This window comes from Callithrix jacchus, chromosome 16, assembly GCF_049354715.1.
Source record: "Callithrix jacchus isolate 240 chromosome 16, calJac240_pri, whole genome shotgun sequence".
Classification (NCBI taxonomy): domain Eukaryota; kingdom Metazoa; phylum Chordata; class Mammalia; order Primates; family Cebidae; genus Callithrix; species Callithrix jacchus.
The window spans coordinates 98,887,294-98,905,701 of NC_133517.1; the positions used below are offsets into that span (position 1 = coordinate 98,887,294).

Genomic DNA, 18,408 nt, shown 5'->3' on the forward strand with positions numbered 1-18,408 from the left:
CTCTCGTTGTGGGCTGCCCCAGAGCTCGCACCCTGACCTTCGCTTTCCACACCCGCGTTCTCCCTCCAAGATTTCATCTATTTTCAGGGTCAATGACCACCACCAACCACCTACTGCGTAGGCCTTTTCCTTGAACTCGAATTCCTCCATCTCCAGCTGCACCCAGCCCCGTGTGTGGGCTCTCTCCTGGACACATCCGTTTGCCCCAAAACTAGATTTCCTCTCTGAAGTTGTCTGTCAGTCTCAATTACTCCAGCCCCACCAGCTATCACCTATCTGATGTCATCAACTCCTCCCTGGGGCTGGGATGGTTGCTGTGGTCTCCTACTTAATTCTGTGGCCATAAGAAACATACACTGAATTGACTGGACTGATTAGATTTGTTCTCTGATTCCATCTTTCATAGTCTGCTTTCTGTGTGGGGGGCGAAAGGGAAGCCAGGATCTGAATGTTTCTTGGGTCCCAAGTTTGTAAGAAAAATACCCCATAAGAGTGCCAGGCCCACAGAGGGGAATCCAAAGGTATTGAATGAATGAGCAGATGAGTGAATGTATCTCTGCCCCACTCTCTATTTCTAATCCAGCACAAACATTATTGCCAGCCCCAATTTAGTAAAATGACCTGGTATTGCCCTCGACACCCCATGTTCAATTCCCCCTACTCAACAAAGGACACTGTTGGAACTTAGCTTGAGAATCAAATTGCTCCATAATGTATCCCAGCTTACATTCCTTCTCTCATCCTCCACTGGTGCCACAGACGCACTATTCCAGAAAGGTAGTCTGGTCTAGCGCCATGGCTGTCCCATCTGTTCTCTCAGAGCCTTTCGTCTCGGCACCACTTACTTCTGAAACCTTGTTCTGATTAATGAATGTCAGCTTTATTAAGTTACAACTGGCATACACTAAACTGCACATATTTAAAGTGTACAGTTTGATTTTTCGGGCATATTAATATATCATCACCACAATCAAGATAATGAGCAGCCGTTACCCCCAAATTTTCCTGATTCCGCTTTGTAATCCCTCTCTCTGCCACTTCCCCATCCTTGGCCCTAAGCACCCACTAATCGGCTCTCTGTCATTATTGAGTAGGTATCATTTCCTATTTTTTTTTTCTTTTCTTTTTTTTTTTTTTTCTGAGACGGAGACTCACTCTGTCTCCCAGGCTGGAGTGCAATGGCATGATCTCAGCTCACTGCAACCTCCACCTCCCAGGTTCAAGAAATTCTCCTGCCTCAGCCTCCCAAGTAGCTAGGACTGCAGGTGTGCACCACCATGCCCAGCTAAGTTTTTGTATTTTTAGTAGACATGGGGTTTCACCATGTTGGCCAGGATGGTCATGATCTCTTGACCTCATGATCCACCTGCCTCAGCCTCCCAAAGTGCTGGAATTACAGGTGTGAGCCACCACACCAGGCCAAATTCCTTATATTCTAAGGTCCTTCATTGGACATAAGCTTTGCAAATGTTTTATGCCAGTCTGTGGCTTACCTTTTCATTTTAGTAGCAGAGTGTTTTGAAGAGCAAATGTTTTCATTGGGATGAAGTTTATTGTTTTTTTCTTTTATGTTTTATAGCTTTTTGTGTACTATTTAAGAAATCTTTGCTAACCTGAGGTCACCAAGATTTGTCTTCTACAGTTTCATCAAGGTATTTAACAGTGTCTGCTCTTACATTTAGGGTTAGAATACATTTTGAATTAATTTTTACACATGGTATGAGGTAAAGACAAGATCTATTTTCCTTTGGCTTGTTTGCTTGCTTTCTTTGCACATGGCAATTCAATTGCTACAACACCATTTGCTGAGGATGTTATTGTTTCCTCAATGAATTGCCTTCCCCCTCTGTCAAAAATCATTTCACCACATACATATGGGTTTATTTCTCAATTCTGTTCTGTTCCATTGCTCTGTGTGTTCATCTTTATACCAGTGCCACGCTGTCTTGATTACCGTTGCTTTATAATTGGTCTTGAAATCTGGTAGTTTAAACAAAATTTAAAGATAAACTTTATCTTTTTCAAAGTTTTGGTTAATCTGCATGATTCACAGATTCCTATTTGTGCATTTGCCTACTTGCTAAAATGTGCTCGTAACCCAAGTCAATGTCCTTGACACTCTCTCAGCCATTCATGGACATGTGCAGAGTGGCAAAAAGTTTGAGTCACCCAGTACACATGTTCCCAGGTTAGGTCAAAGGAGGCAATGTTCTGTCTTCTTATTTCAGCTCTCATCCCATAAACAAGCATCCTTTCTGTGGTCAATGTAGTGCCACATTTTTTGCCTTTTTTTTTTTCTTTTTGAGATGGATCCTCACTCTGTCACCCAGGCTGAAGTGCAGTGGCATGATCTCGGCTCACTGCAACCTCCACCTCCCAGATTCAAGCAATTCTGCTGCCTCAGCCTCCTAAGTAGCTGGGACTACAGGTGCCCACTACCATGCCTGGCTAATTTTTGTATTTTTTTTGGAGCAGAGATGGGTTTTCACCATATTGGCCAGGCTGGTCTTGAACTCCTGGCCTTGTGATCTGCCTGCCTCAGTCTCCCAAAGTGCTGGGATTACAGGCATGAGCCACCGTGCCTGGTCTACATTTTTTGCCTTTTTGTATGTCTGGTTGGTGATTTTACTGTTGAAAATAGCCCCCAAGAATAGTGTTGAAATGCTGTCTGTTGTTCCTAAGTACAAGAGGGCTATGATGTGCCTTATGGAGAAATATATGTGTTAGGTAAGCTTTGTTTAGACATGAACAATAGCTTTCAATGTTAATGAATCAACAGTATATACTCAAGAAAGTATTTTTAAACAGAACGTCAAACAAGTTCATGTATTTATTGGTGAATTTTGTGACTGGAAGCTCTCAGGAACCCAACTCTGTATTTCATCCAGGAGTAATGATTCAGAATTTCCAATTTAGTGTCTGTGGATATTTTATAGATCATAACTACTTGGAATAATGAGAATTGATGGTATTTGACTATTCTATGTTTTTTTGCATGTTCATATATATTTTAAAATCAGTTGTCAATTTCTAAAAAAAAAATAGGTCTGCTAGGATTTTGAAGGGGATTGCTTTGAATCTATGGATTAATTTGGAAACAAATGACATCTTGGCCATATTGTCTTCCAGTTCATGGTATGGTATATCTCTCTATTTATTTAGGTCTTTTAAAATTAATCTCAGAAGGCTTTCGTGTTTTTCAGTGTGTAAATCATACACATCTTTAAAATTTCTCCCTAATTTACATTTTCTGATGATATTATAACTGGCATTTTAAAATTTCATTTTCTGACTTTTGTTGCCAGCATACAGAAATACAATGAAGTAATTTTTTTTTAAGTATATTGACTTTTTATCTTGCAACCTTTCTAAACTCATTTATTAGTTTTAGTGGCTTTTTTTTTTTAGGCAGAGTCTCACTCTGTCACCCAGGCTGGAGTGCAGTGGTGCGATTTCAGCTCCCTACAACCTCCACCTTCTGGGTTCAAGTGATTCTCCTGCCTCAGCCTCCTGAGTAATTGGGATTACAGGCATGCACCACCACACTAGGCTAATTTTTATTGTTTTCTTCTCCTTCTTCCTCCTCCTTCTCCTTCTCCTCCTCCTCCTCCTCCTCCTCCTCCTCCTCCTCCTCCTCCTCCTCCTTCTCCTCCTTTCTTTTTCTTCTTCTTTGAGACAGAGTGTTGCTCTGTTGCCTAGGCTGGAGTACAGTGGTGTGATCTCAGCTCACTGCAACCTTCGCCACCCGAGTTCAAGCAATGCCCCATCTCAGCCTCCCAAGTAGCTGGGACCACAGGCGCCCGCCACCATGCCTGGCTAATTTTTTCTATTTTAGTAGAGATGGGATTTCACCATGTTGGCCAGAATGGTCTCAATCTCCTGACCTCGTGATCCACCCACCTCAGCTTCCCAAAGTGCTGGGATTACAGGCATGAGTTACTGTGCCTGGCTCACACTAGGCTAATTTTTGTATTTTTAGTAGAGATGGGGTTTCACCATGTTAGCCAGACTGGTCTCAAACTGTGGGCCTCAGGTGATATGCCTAACTCAGCCTCCCAAAGTGCTGGGATTGCGGCCATGAGCCACCGCACCTGGACATTATTATTAGTCATACTGATTGATTTTTGAATGTTAAACAAAACTTACATTCTTGGAATAAACTCCATTTGGTCTTGATGTATTGTTCTTTTCATATATTGTTGAATTCTATTTGCTATATTTTTAAGAATTCTCACATCTAAATTCATGAAGAATGTTGGTTCTAGTTTTCTCTCTTTAATAATTCAATAGTTTTTCTGGGTCATGCTCCTTGTTTAAACTCCAACATAAATCTATTAAATCACTTATGTAGCTTGGGAAAAATAATCTTAGGAACATTTCCAAAGAATGAAAGCAGTAAAATGCATTTGGTATCGTTCTTGAGAGAAAAACGTTAAGCTGGACAGAAAGTCTACATTCTCTGCCAAATGAAGTTTTCTCAATGCTATATTATCACCAGCTTCCAAATAGATTAAATGCTCCAGAAGAAAGGGAGAATTCCTTATTTTGAAAAATATATCAAGACAAAGAAGCAAGATAACACTCTTTCTTGTTAGTAGGACAGGAATTTAGGGAAGGGGAAGGATAAGAATAAATAGCATGTAAAGTGGGGCACACTTCGTGAGATTTCCTTTCCCCCCATTTTTTTAAAATGGGAAAAGGAAGGAACATAATATTCCATTGTTCTAGTATTATGCTGATGCTTTTGCATATGTCTCATATAATGGTATTGGATAGGGAAGACTTTCTGAAAGGCAGAAGGAATCCACAATATTGACATCCAGTACATTCAAAACTGCCCATACAGGCACAACTTGGAAGGTAAAATTCTACACCTTGATCTTAGCCAAAAGGCTGAGAAGTGATGGAAGCTAAGATTCTTGAATGCATTTGATCTAGTCTTTGAATGAAAAGGCCCTTTTTAGACAACTAATATCCACCCAGAGAGGGTTACCTGGACAGTGAAGAGACCCAAAACTAGGTCATGAAAAGATGTGTTTTCCCTTGAAAAAGAGAAAATTGATAGGAGTGGGGTCAGTGTGTGGGAATAACACTCTTCAATAATTGAAGGGCTTTCTCTTTTTATTTGGATAAGGAAATAACTTTTTGGTATATGGCTTCAGATGGTAGAAATAGGATCAAAAGTGAGAATTATAGACAGGTAGGATCTCAGCTCAACCGCTGATCCAGGCTGTCTGGATATGGGATTCAGGTGTTGTGTAATAACCGGATTCTCAAGAACCATCACCCTTTGGAGCACTGGGAGGGGAAAGAATTCTGAAGTCCCATAGGAGAGGAAGCCAGAAGTCTAATAGCCAAGGTCCGTTACCATTCAAAGAATGTATGAATCATGTCTAAGGCAGTGGCTCACACCTGTAATCCCAGCACTTGGGAGGCTGAAGTGGGTGGATCATGAGGTCAAGAGACAGAACATCCTGGCCAACATGGGGAAACCCTGTCTCTGCTAAAAATACAAAAATTAGCCAGGCATGGTGGCACATGCCTGTAGTCCCAGCTACTTGGGAAGCTGAGATAGAAGAATTGCTTGAACCCAGGAGGAGAAGGTGGCAGTGAGCCAAGATGGCACCACTGCACTCCAGCCTGGTGACAGAGTGAGACTTCAACTCAAAAAATAAAAGAATGTATGAATCAACTGTGTCTGTTTCCCCTCTCCATACAAATTACAAATACACAATGGTGGAAGTATATATATGTATTTCATTTATATATATTTATATAAAGAGAGTATATATATATATATATATATTCTATAGTGTGTATGTGCATGTGTGTATTCGAAGGCAGTTGCTGAAGAGACCCTCCCACTATTATTCTGTGCAATGACAGTAGAACAGCAATTGGCATTGGATTTGGGGAAATAACAATCAGTTGAATGTTAGTCCTGAATTAGCTCTAAGCCTCCCTGGGATTAGTGGGCTGTGGAACCTGTCTGTCTTCCTGGCTTGGAGAAGGTTCCCTGGTTGAAGGGTTGTCCTGCTGCCATCTGGGTGTCCTCAAGGGTCATGGGACAGACTCAAATGATGGCCAAGAGCTAGGACATAACAGGATTTGGATTCTTGCTCGATCACATTGCTAGCCATGTGACATTGGGTATATCTTATAACTTTTTTGCTTCTTATTTTCCTTATCTATAAAATAAGAGTGATAAAACCCACTTTAAGAGCTCATTGTGGCCAGGAGTGGTGGCTTACGCCTGTAATCCCAGCATTTTGGGAGGCCGAGGTGGGTGGATCACGAGGTCAAGAGATCGAGACCATCCTGGTCAACATGGTGAAACCCCGTCTCTACTAAAAATACAAAAACTTAGCTGGGAATGGTGGCGCGTGCCTGTAATCTCAGCTACTCGGGAGGCTGAGGCAGGAGAATTGCCTGATCGCAGGAGGCGGAGGTTGCGGTGCACAGAGATCGTGCCATTACACTACAGCCTGGGTAACAAAAGTGAAACTCCATCTCAAAAAAAAAAAAAAAAAAAAAAAGAGCCCATTGTGAGAATTAAGTGACAGAGCAGATATAAAACACTCAGGAGAGCTTCTGGCACATGGTAAACACCTAAAAAGTGGCTATAGTTAGGCCTGACCTCATGTGCTGCACACTAAGGTGGACATGGATTGCAATCACTTTTGGTTGAAATTACCCTGATTATTAATTTGATTCACTTCTATGCAAAAATGTGAGCTCCAGAAAAGAAAGTATATTGCTGTGTTCATCACTATTTTATTTCCAGTACTATGCATGCTGTCTGGTACATTTCTATGCTTGAAAACATTTGTTAAATGAAAAAATAAATGAACCAATCAATGTACGGAAGAATGAACGGCAGCACTTCTTAGGGAGTAAGAGATGCTTTGGGGAGGAGGTGTCACCCACATGGCTTTTCATCTGGGAGACTATCCAGCTATGCCCAGGACATGGAAATTAAGTGGAATAGCTTCCAGAAGTGGAGTGCATCCCTCCTCTCCAGGCTCATTGTAAGTTTCTTTCGGTGTTGGCAGGCATAGGTCCCTGCTCATCAGCAGGGGTCAGTAGATGGCACAGCTGTCACTTGGCACAGCTTTTAACTGTCCCCCAGACCAAAAACAGGGCCTAACAAAGACATAATCAATGGATAGGTATTGATTTGTCACCTCCCTTCCCATCTTATGAGTGAGGAAACTGAGAGTTAAGGAGTTTAAATAACCAGCTCAGAGTGAAACAGCTGTATCTGGTAAGTGATAAGGTCAGGGTTCAAGCTTAGATCTGTGGACAGTGAAGGCTTTGTTCTTACCCCAAGGACACTGGTACACCAATTTTGGGAAAGCAAAGGAGTTGTTAATATTATCCTCTTCTGAAAGAGAAAGAGCTGTTCTTTATCACTGAACATCGATTGATTGATTGACTGACTGATTGAGAAGGAGTCTCACTCTGTCACCCAGGCTGGAGGGCAGTGGCCCAATCTTGGCTCACTGCAACCTCCACCTCCTGGGTTCAAGGGATTCTCCTCCCTCCGCCTCCTGATTAGTTGGGATTATAGGAGTGCACCATCACGCCTGGCTAATTTTTGTATTTTTAGTAGAGACAGGGTTTCACCATATTGGTCAGGCTGCTCTTGAACTCCTGACCTCATGATCTGCCCACCTCAGCCTCTGAAAAGTGCTGGGATTACAGGCGTGAGCCACCATACCCAGCCTTTTTATTACTGCACATTTATTAAACTAAGTCTGGCTGAAGGTTAAGATGGATTAACTGCTTCAAGGTGACCGGTGGACTGGGTCAGATGGGACAGCAGAGCTCTGCTAAGCCCTTCCCTGGGACCTGTCACTGCCGGAGGCCAGTGAATCTCAACGTGTGGAAGTATTCCTCAGTTAATTGAAAATCCAGACCTGTTGACTCTGAATCTCTGAGGGTGAGCCCAGGAGTTGACTTGTTGGCTAATTCTTAGTTACTGAGTTTGAGAACCTCTGCCCTAAGCTCTTAGCCCTCCTGTGCCTGGGCCTCCCTGCCCCTCCACCTGGTCAGTCTGTATGAAGCCCAGGCAGGGTCTACTTCATGTTTTCCTGTGCCTCAGCCCTGGGCAGGAGGAAGCCAAGGCTACAGCAGTACTTGAGAGCCAGGGGATATCAGGGCCTGTGGCAGGCCCGGGCAGGGGTCTGGCAAACCCTGCTGTGTGGAGAAGGGCTTACTCATAAAATCAGGGCTAGAACATTTTATTTTTTATTTGCTAGTGTCAGAATTCCTCTGGCTTGGCTCAGCCAGCCCACGGAAAATAAATATGAGCAGATTCCCAGATCCCAGTCACTCACTGGGGCATGAGACAAGGAAAGGAATTCCTTGTGCTTCTAAGAAGAGAAGGGTGCCAGGTGCAGTGGCTCACTATCATAAATCTCAGCACTTTGGGAGGTTGAGGCAGATGCAACCCTTGAGCTCAGGAATTCAAGACCAGCCTGAGCAACCTTACTACTACAAAAAAATTAGCCAGGCATGGTGTCATGCAGCTGTGGTCCCAGCTATTCAGGAGGCTGAGATGGGAGGACTACTTAAGCCTGGGAGGTTGAGGCTATAGTGAGCCATGATTGTGCCACTGTATTACAGCCTGGGTGACAGAGAAAAACCCTGTCTCAAAAAAACACAAACCAAAGGAAAAGGAGAAGGAAGAGGAAGAAGAGGAGTTGGAGGAGGAGGAAGAGGAGGAGGAGGAGGAGGAGGAGGAAGAGAGTGGGCAAGATGGTGGGAGGCTGAGATGGGCCAGATAAGCATCTGGGCAGTGGGGACGATGCCTGAAGAGGATGAGGGGTTCCTCTAGAGGATGGTTGTGGGGAGGCAGAACACCTGAAGAGGTGGAGGTATCTAAAGGGAGGTGTCTAAAGAGATCTCTAGGTTGTTTGCTGAGCAGTGTGTGAGATGACCTTTCCCAGGCTCCCCCAGTTCTTTAGGAAACTCTATGAACCCACGAGTATTTGGTGGAAGTGATTTTTTTTTGTTGTGGATCTTGAGGAAGCATCAGATCTTCAAGTGGAAGATGAGGATGATTCAGGCTGCACTCAGCTTGGGATCCTGGGGTCTGAGAGGAGCCTGAGAACACATACACCCCCCGCCCCCAAACTGCCGCTGCCCCACACTCCTGGGATTCACAGAATCCAGAGGGCTCTAGGCTTCCACAGGCCACACAGAACTGAAGGGTCAAGCAGATGTTACCTATTCTTGAGGGTCAGGGAGACCTCCAGCCACCCACTCAACCCTGAAACTGAAAAGTGAAAGAAATGTGGAAAAGGTGGTTTGCCTCTATAAATGCAGCATTAATTACAGCCATTTGTGCAAACTGCTTTCCATTAATGCTTAATTGCTTACCATGAAGTACAATAACAATTACACATTGCAACAATTATGTATTATAACAATTACACATGGCAACAATTATGCATTGTAACAATTACACATTGCAACAGTTACGCACTACATGAATTTCGTGTCAGATTAGCTGAGCTGTATTTGCTTCCATGTAGGCTGGTCTTCCTCATGCCTTGCTTTTGGTACCCTCACCATCTGGGGATTAACCCAGTGGCTTTATCCATAACTTCAAAAAGTAAGGACACAGTACTCAACATATGAGTAATTCCGTCTTTTAAGGAGCAGATTACCTCATGCTGGCTCAAATATCAGTATATTGTCTGGTATTTGGGGCTTAGCAAAAAAAGAAAATGGGAGTTCTAATATCTTACATCTGTTTACCCCCTTTTTTTTAAATCTAGAAGACCTATAAGGTGTTCTACACCAAAACAACTAGGTCCCTGCACCTCTCTAAAAGAGAACTTGAATAATCATTCCCAGCCAAGGTTAATAACTCTTCCTAAATCCATGCTTTATAGAAGATAATAAAATATAGAAACAATTTCTTAGGCTACAGTGAATAAAGACAGTGGATTAAAAGGCTCTTCAGAGTCCCTGCTAAAGAACAAGCTTGGAAGTAAAGGAGACCAGTTCAGACATTCAAAGAGGCTATTTCTGAGATGGTGCTTCCACCCATCTTTCGAACTCTTCTTGATGGTCTACTCTGTGCCCAGCTCTGAACGAGGCACTGTGATGGGGGTCAACAGAAAATACTAAACTTTGTTTCTGTCCCTAAGAGATGATAACTGGGGTAAGATGATCACAGAGGAATAAAATAAGCCCAGATAAAAGAAGAGAGAGGAAGAGGGAAGAGCAAGAAAGCACAAATACATCAGCAAAGCAATCTTACTTCTGCAAGTCTTCTGATCCGAGTTGAGAATGTAGCCTTGTTTGCACCTGCAGACATATGAGCCAGGGGTGTTGATGCAGAAGTGGGCACAGTTATGCTCCAGGGTGCTGCACATGTGGGCCACTGAAAGGAAAGACACAGGAAGGTGAGTGAACAGTGGTGCCTTCTCTCACTCCATTCCAGCCAGCAAGTATTTATTCGGAGCCTACTCTATCCTGCGGGCAGAACCCAAGAAATAAGCTGCAGTCCCCACCCTCAAGGGGGCTCACAGTCCAAAGTGGCCAGATAAAGGGCCACAGAAAGTCAAAAAGAAAGGGTGTTAGGCTGAACTATATGAAATTGCTGAATAACTGATTGGTTTTGATCTACCAAAAAAAAAAAAAGAAAAAAAGTGGTCCGGGCATGGTGGTTCACACCTGTAATCCCAGCACTTTGGGAGGCCAAGATGGGCAGATCACATGGGGTTAGGGGTTTGAGACCAGCCTGACCAACATGGAGAAACCCCATCTCTACTAAAAATACAAAATTAGCTGGATGTGGTGGCACATGCCTGTAATCCCAGCTACTCAGGAGACTAAGGCAGGAGAATCACTTGAACCTGGGAGACAGAGGTTGCAGTGAGCCAAGATTGCACCATTGCAATCCAGCCTGGGCAACAGGAGCAAAACGCCATCTCAAAAACAATAACAACAAAACGAAAATTTTCAATTTAACTTAATAATACCCATGTGGTGGGCAGGGGAATCAGAAAAGTTTGCCAACATCAGAAGGGGCTTTGGCTTAAGTGTGGATTTTCAGCAAGCAGCAGTGGGGCTGGAGGAAAAGCTATTAAATAAACAAGAATGTGTTAAGGAACCAACAGTTTCTCAAAATCATCTTTCCACAGTAATGCAATTTTTAACATGCAAAAGTATGCACAAAATTCTGGAGTTAAAAATGCACTCATATGTTTCATGTTTCTGTAATCTTTATGTCTCAATTTAAGACATCTCTTCATTTAGTTTCTTTTCTTTTCTTTTTTCTTTTTTTTTTTTTTTTTGAGACAGGGTCTTGCTCTCTCTCCCAGGCTGGAGGGCAGTGGCACAATCATGGCTCATTACAGCCTCAAACTTCTGGGCTCAAACCATCCTCCCACCTCACCTCCTGAGTAGCTGGGACTACAGGTGTGTGCCACCATGTCCGGCCAGTTTTTGAAATTTTGTTTTGTAGAGACAGGGTTTTACTGCATTGCCCAGGCTGGTCTCAAACTCTTGGGCTCAAGCAATCCTCCCAACTTGGCCTCCCAAAGAGCTGAGATTACAGGCATAAGCTACCACACCTGCCCTCTGCATTTAGTTTCTGAAGTACCTCAGCTTTTTTGGTACATTAGTTCTTGCATAAGTTTGTAGCTCATAAAAATTCTCTTTTTTTTTAATGTGCAAATTTATGACTTTACCCAACGTAATACAACTTGATAGTATTTAAAATTAACAAGCAACAGTATAAACATAACAAGTTATGCAAGTGTTCTCATAAACAAAAAAGATGTCTATGTAGAAATGGATTTTTGTGAAGCTAAAATTGAAGGAACTATCAAAAGCTTAGAACAATTCCATTAATCCGGTGCTTTGGAAAACTCAGCTATGATTAAATCCATCTAAAATTTCTGTTCCTTTACATTGAAGTAAGAAATATGGTGGGCAATAAATGAACTAGGGAAGTGAAACCGTTTTATTTCACAATAATACAATTTAGAACGTACCGTTCTGAGTTTGATTGTCTGTGTTTTGGTTCCTGTTAGGATACAAATAACACTAAGAAGGTTTGCAGATCCAATCAGTCCTCTTTACTTCAGGGTAAAATAAACAGCTTTTTTTGTGACCTTGTACAATTTTCTTTTATGATTATTATTAAATAAAGTAGAAGTTTTCTCATTTTATATCAAATAGAGATAATATCTTACTATGTTGCCCAGGGTGGTCTCAAACTTCTGAGCTGAAGTGATTCTCCTGCATCAGCCTTCCAAAGCGTTAGGACAACAGCTTGAGCTGCCGCACCCAGCCCCTTGTGCAATTTTCTTAACCTCTTTATAGAACATGAGGATAAAAATAGCATCTGCCTTATAAAAACCTCGAAAGGGTTAAATTAATGGAGATGGTAGTGTATTGAGAACAGTGACTAGGGAATGCTGAAGATGCCTGCTTTTTTACAGCAAAGAGAATTATGGTGGCATTTTGTCTTATTTTACATCTATAGGTTCCTCCTATGTATATTGACCTTCAAGTCAGTTTTCGCCCAGCATTAACCACAGATTCTATCCATATTGATACACGTACTGCATTTCATGGAATCTAAAATGCACTCCAGTTTCAGAGATGTCAAATTGTGAAGACACATTCAATTGATCCTCATTCTTCACAGATTCCATAGTTGTGAATTTGCCTACTCTCTAAAATGTATCTGTAAGCCCAAACCAATATTCACAGAGTTTTCACAGTCACTAGTGAACAGGCTCAGAGTGCATGAGCACTCAATTTAAAATATCTCTGCATTGGCCAGGCACAGTAGTTCACACCTATAATTTCAGCACTTTGGGAGGCCAAGGCGGGCGGATCACCTGAGGTTGGAAGTTCAAGTCCAGCCTGACCAACATGGAGAAACCCCATCCCTACTAAAAATACAAAATTAGCTGGGTGTGGTGGTGCATGCCTGTAATCCCAGCCACTCAGGAGGCTGAGGCAGGAGACTCGCTTGAACCTGGGAGGCAGAGGTTACGGTGAGCCGAGATCGTGTCATTGCACTCCAGCTTGGGCAACAAGAGCAAAATTCCATCTCAAATAAATAAATAAATAAATAAAGTATCTCTGCATTTAGTTTCTTTTGTGAGACAAGCTTTTGCTCTGTCACCTAGGCTTGAGTGCAGTGGCACATTCACAGCTCACTGCAGCCTCAATCTCTGGGGCTGGCTCAAGTGATCCTCCTGCCTCAGCCTCCCAAGTAGTTGAGACTACAGAAAAATATGTTGCTTGGTGCAGATATTCTCAGCTGAGGTTGAACAAGGAGCCACTCTGCCTCTTGTTTCAGCTTTCACTCTGTAAACAAGTATCCTTTCTACAGTCTACTTAATGCCACTTTTTTTTTTTTCATTTCTGTGCTTTTTGTAAGTCAGTTTGCTGTTTAAAATGGTCACGTGCTGTCTAGTGTTTCTCAGTGCAGAAAGGCTGTGATGTGCCTTACAGGGAAAATGCGTGTTAGGTAAGTTTCATTCAGTCAGGAGTTATATTATCGTTGCCTGTGAGTTTGATGTTAATGAATCCATGGTATATATCAAGTAAGATGTTTTTGGCTGGGCATGGTGGCTCATACCTGTAATACCAGAATTTTAGGAGGCCGAGGTGAGCAGATCACTTGAGGTCAGGAGTTTGAGACCAGCCTGGCCAACATGGTGAAACCCTGTTTCCAGTAAAAAAAAAAAAAAACACAAAAGGTAGCCAGGAGTGGTGGCAGGTGCCTGTAATCTCAGCTACTCGGGAGGCTGAAGCAAGAGAATTGCTTAAATCCAGGAGGCGAAGGTTGTAGTGGGCTAAGATTGTGCCACTGCAGACACAGCGAGACTCTGTCTCAGAACAAACAAACAACAACAAAACAAGTAAGATGTCTTTAAACAGAAACACACATGAAACAAGGCTATGGATTGATCAGTTGACAAAAATATTAGCACCAGAGGATAGCAGGTACCTAACCCTTGATTTCCACAGAAGCAATGGTTTAGTATTCACTAACTCAGTGTTTGCAGTGACTTTATAAAACATAATTATTGTGGATAATGCAAACTAACTATTTCAGATTTAATCAAAACCTTTAGTTTATCCCTCCCAGTTGATTTATCCATCGGTCATGACTTTCCTCATTTTATCTAGCCATTTCCTCATTAGTCAGCATTTGGATGGTTTCCAAGTTTTCACTTTCAGTGTTGTGATGTGCTTTCCTGAACATGTCTCCTTGAAGGCATGTGCAATGGTTTCTCTAGGACTGGGTCTCAGTTTACACAGATATGGTCTAACTGCCTTCCAAGATAGCTCATATCAGCAATGATGGTCCTAATGATGCCCATCCTCTCAAAACTTCAGCACTTGGTAAGTTTTGACCATCTTATGGTGGGGAGGGGTAATCATTATTCCACTTTTAATTTGCATTTGCTTTGCATCCTGGAATACTGTCTTTTCCTGGACTGCTGAAGTCAAATTACCCACAGGCAGAGGACATTTCTGAGGCTCTCACAGCATGTCACTGTCTCTCTCCATAATTAAGGAAGTGTAGTGTCCAGGCAACCAAGTACACGGCAGTCACCCACAGCCATGAGTGGGAGGCCCAAGTGATGTACCTGCTGCCTGTCTTCTTGCTGAGACCCTAACAGACAAAATAAAAAGACAGGAGATGTGAGGCAGAGAAAATACCTGCTGGGCAGCAGGCAGCATTGTGGGGAAAGCATGGCTGCTAGAAATAGACCACCTGAAGGCTCAGACCACTCCCTATGACCTTGTGCTAATGACTTGATTTCTCTGAACTCCACTTTCTTTACCTATCATATGGGGAAATTAGGCCAGGCATGGTGGCTCATGCCTGTAATACCAGCACTTTGGGAGGCTGAGGTGGGCAGATCACTTGAGTCCAGGAGTTCGAGACCAGCCTGGCCAACATGGTAAATCCTATCTCTACTAAAAATATAAATATAAGCCAGATGGCCAGGCACCGTGGCTCACCCCTGTAATCCCAGCACTTTGGGAAGCCGAAGTGGGCAGATCATGAGATCAAGAGATCAAGACCATCCTGGCGTACACGGTGAAACCCCATCTCTATTAAAAATACAAAAATTGAATTGTGCGCCAGGGGCCATTTTGGAAGCATCTGGCCAAGCTCCGCCTCCTATGTGAATATGGAGAAGGAAAAGGCAAGGAGTGGACTTCCACAGAGAAGGCGAGGGAAGAAGATCAGCGGGCTTCTAATCAACCAAACACAATTGCTTTGCCCGGAACATCAGCGAAGGGTGAAACCAAAGGAGAAATATCTGTTAAAGGTGACAGAGTGCTCTGCCCTAAGAGGCAGGCAGAGTATGACAGCCCCAGACCTCAGAAGACACCAATCCCTCCATTACCCTCTAAACTGCCACCTGTTAATCTGATCCACCAGGACATCGTGTGGGCCTGGTATCAACAATTAAAGCTTAGCACCAGAGGCCAGAAACTGGACGCATTTAAGTGCCTGTGTGCCTTTGCTTACCCAAACCAAAAGGATTTTCCTAGCACAGCAAAAGAGGCCCACTCCAGAAATCATTGCAAAATAAATTAAAGGTGGAGAAAGGGAAAATGTGCTTGCAAAGTTCTGGGACACAGCCTCCTCAAGTGGCTCTTCCCCTGCAGAAGGGCTGCCTGCTCTGAAAGAGCCTACTGCTCTCCTTGAGGGAGTTAATACAGTTGTGGTGACAATTTCTGCCCCAGAGGCTGTGCTGGCCTCCTGGGTGAGAATATCAGCCAGGGCGAGGATGCCAGAGGCAGTGGAATCTCCACAAGAAGCCAGCGGTGTCAGGTGGTATGTGGTCCATGGGAAAATCTCCCCGCAGACACCGATGGCTGGGTTCACCTGCAGTTTCATGCTGGTCAAGCCTGGGTTCCAGAAGAGCAAGAATGGAGTGAGTGCACTGTTCGTCCTGCTTCCAGTTTTCCAGCCCCGCTCCTTGAAGATAATATGTTGTGCCCCAGATGTGTTCACAGGAACAAGCTCTTAATCAAAAGCCTCCAGTGGGAATAGAATATCAGGAAAAAGGCCATATCTATGGTAATTCATGGCAGAAAGGCTGGAGAGTCGATTCCCTGGTGCCGCTGACAGGTGAACTTGGTCCTCTCCACACCTGCTTACGGGCCATGCAGACTGCTGGGGTGGCAAATCTTAGCCTAAGACCCCTAGCAGTGCCTGTTGTTTTGTGAGTAAAGATATGATAGACTCTTGCATTTAAAATTAGAAAAACATTTAGCAAATTACCATAAATTGTAGTTAATTTGTAGAACAAGTATTCATACTACCTTTCTAAAATAGAAAAGACTTCAGCAGCTGTTTTGTTTTGTTCTGCTTTGTTTTGTTTTCTTTTTGAGACAGTATCTCACTCTGTTGCCCAGGCTGGAGTGTAGTGGTACAATCTTAGTTCAGTGCAATCTCCCCTCCTGGGCTCAAGTTATTCTCCTGCCTCAGCCTCCGGGGTAGCTGGGATTACTGGCACCTGCCACCATGCCTGGCTAATTTTTTTGTATTTTTAGTAGAGACGGGGTTTCGCCACGTTGGCCGGACTGGTCTTGAACTTCTGACCTCATGATCAACCCACCTCAGCGTCCCAAAGTGCTGGGATTACAGGAGTGAGCCCCTGTGCCCAGCCCATTTTTTTTTTTTTTTTTGATGATTGTATGAATGACTAAAGCAGTGGTCAGTGTGGGGAGGTGGACCGGAGGTCTGGTATTACTGAGTACAGTAGACTCCACATTTGTGAAGTCAGTCCAGCCTCCCCACTTCACAGCAGGGCCTCAAAGGGGTACAATCAGTGTAGACTTTGCCCAGGCCAGTTCATGAAGGGTGTGTCCTAGGAATACTATTAGGGCCTTTAATTGTGCCTGGCCTGGGTGGGGTGGGCCTGTTAAGGTAGGAACAGCCTGGCTCCATGCTTCAAAATGCCGACGAGGCTGATAAAGTCAGCACCTAGAGGTTAATTAAAAGCAGTCCTGCCCAGGTGGCAAGAATCACCAGAACACTCAGGCCAGCGTTGTCTGCCCCTAGATTCAGTGTTTTCTCTTAGTGGGTGGCAAAAATGGCATTCTCCAGGATGTGTGGGTGTTGGTCGCCTCATAAACAGGACTTCAATCCACGGGGTACCTGTGGTCTCTGCGGTGGCCTGAGAATACAACCTCAGGATTCCCCGTGCTGTGGCTGGTATGGGAAGTCCTGCAGATATAAAGCCTCCACTGTGCTCAGGTTTATAGCCAGACAGCCAAAGAGACAAAGCCAGGATTCTTACCCAGCGAGGTCTGGCTCCACAGCCTAATCTATTCCTCACTGTATGATAAAGATCTTGCCTTGATCACACTCAGACACCGCCTGTCCCTTCCAATCTGCAGATGCAGCACTGATTTTCACTTCTGCCTGCAGAAGGCCTGGGCTCATGTCTCAACTCTACAACTTACAGGCCACGCACAGTGGCTCATGTCTGTAGTCCCAGCACTTTGGGAGGCAGAGGCAGGAGGGTCATGTGAGCCCAAGAGTTCAAGACCAGCCTGGGCAACATAGTTAAGACACTGTTTCTTAAAAAAAAAAAAAAATAGATTCCAATAAAAATTTTTCAGGTGTGGTGGTGCACACCTGTAGTCTAAGCTGGGATAAAACTTTGAGGCACTAGTCAGCTATGATCATACCACTGCACTCTAGCTTGAGTGACAGAGCAAGACCCTGCTCAAAAAAAAACAAAACAAACAAAAACAAAAAAAACAAGCTCCAGTGCTTACAGGTATGTGACCTCGGACAAGTTATTTAACCTCTGCTTCTCAATTTCCTCTTCCATGAAATGGGAATCATAAGAGCATCTACTCGACAGGTTTGTTGCATGAATAAAGTGAGTTAACGTATGCTAATAGGCTCCAACAACACATGCATACATTAATATCAAGAAATGTTAGTGATTATTAGTATCACCTTCTCTTTAAAGCTCTTCTGGGGCCCTCAGGCAGACCCCGACAATTTCCAGTTCTGTAAAATAGGGAGAATAGAACCAGGTATAGTGACAGGTAGTCCCAGCTACTTGGGAGGCTGATGTGGGAGGGTTGCTTGAGCCCAGGAGTTTGAGGCCAGCCTGGACAACATAGTGAGACCCTATCTCTTAGAAAGAAAAAGAGGATGATAGTACCTGCCTCAAAGAGCTATTTTAAGTATTAAATGGAATACATATTTAAAAGTACCTAGTGCCAGGCATGGTGGCTCACACCTGTAATCCCAACTCTTAGGGAGGCAGAGGTGGAAGGATAGCTTGAGCCCAGGAGTTTGAGACCTACCTGGGCAATATAGCAAAACCCCCTTCTCCACAAAAAGGAAAAAAATTGAAAAGACAAAAAAAAAAAAGT

At 43.5% G+C, this 18,408-nt stretch overlaps 1 protein-coding gene and 1 pseudogene across 12 annotated transcripts in view; one reads left to right on the forward strand and one right to left on the reverse strand.

The window, feature by feature from the left end:
• Window positions 1-18,408, reverse strand: part of MATN2 (matrilin 2) — a 173,544-nt gene that overhangs the window by 85,004 nt on the left and 70,132 nt on the right. For all 12 annotated transcript variants that reach the window (XM_078353486.1, XM_078353484.1, XM_035277629.3 and 9 more), the window contains exon 4: window positions 10,274-10,396. In XM_078353486.1, the coding sequence (XP_078209612.1) occupies window positions 10,274-10,396 (123 nt within the window). The remainder of the gene's footprint in view (window positions 1-10,273; window positions 10,397-18,408) is intronic.
• On the forward strand, window positions 14,347-16,154 carry LOC128929914 (developmental pluripotency-associated protein 4 pseudogene; annotated as a pseudogene).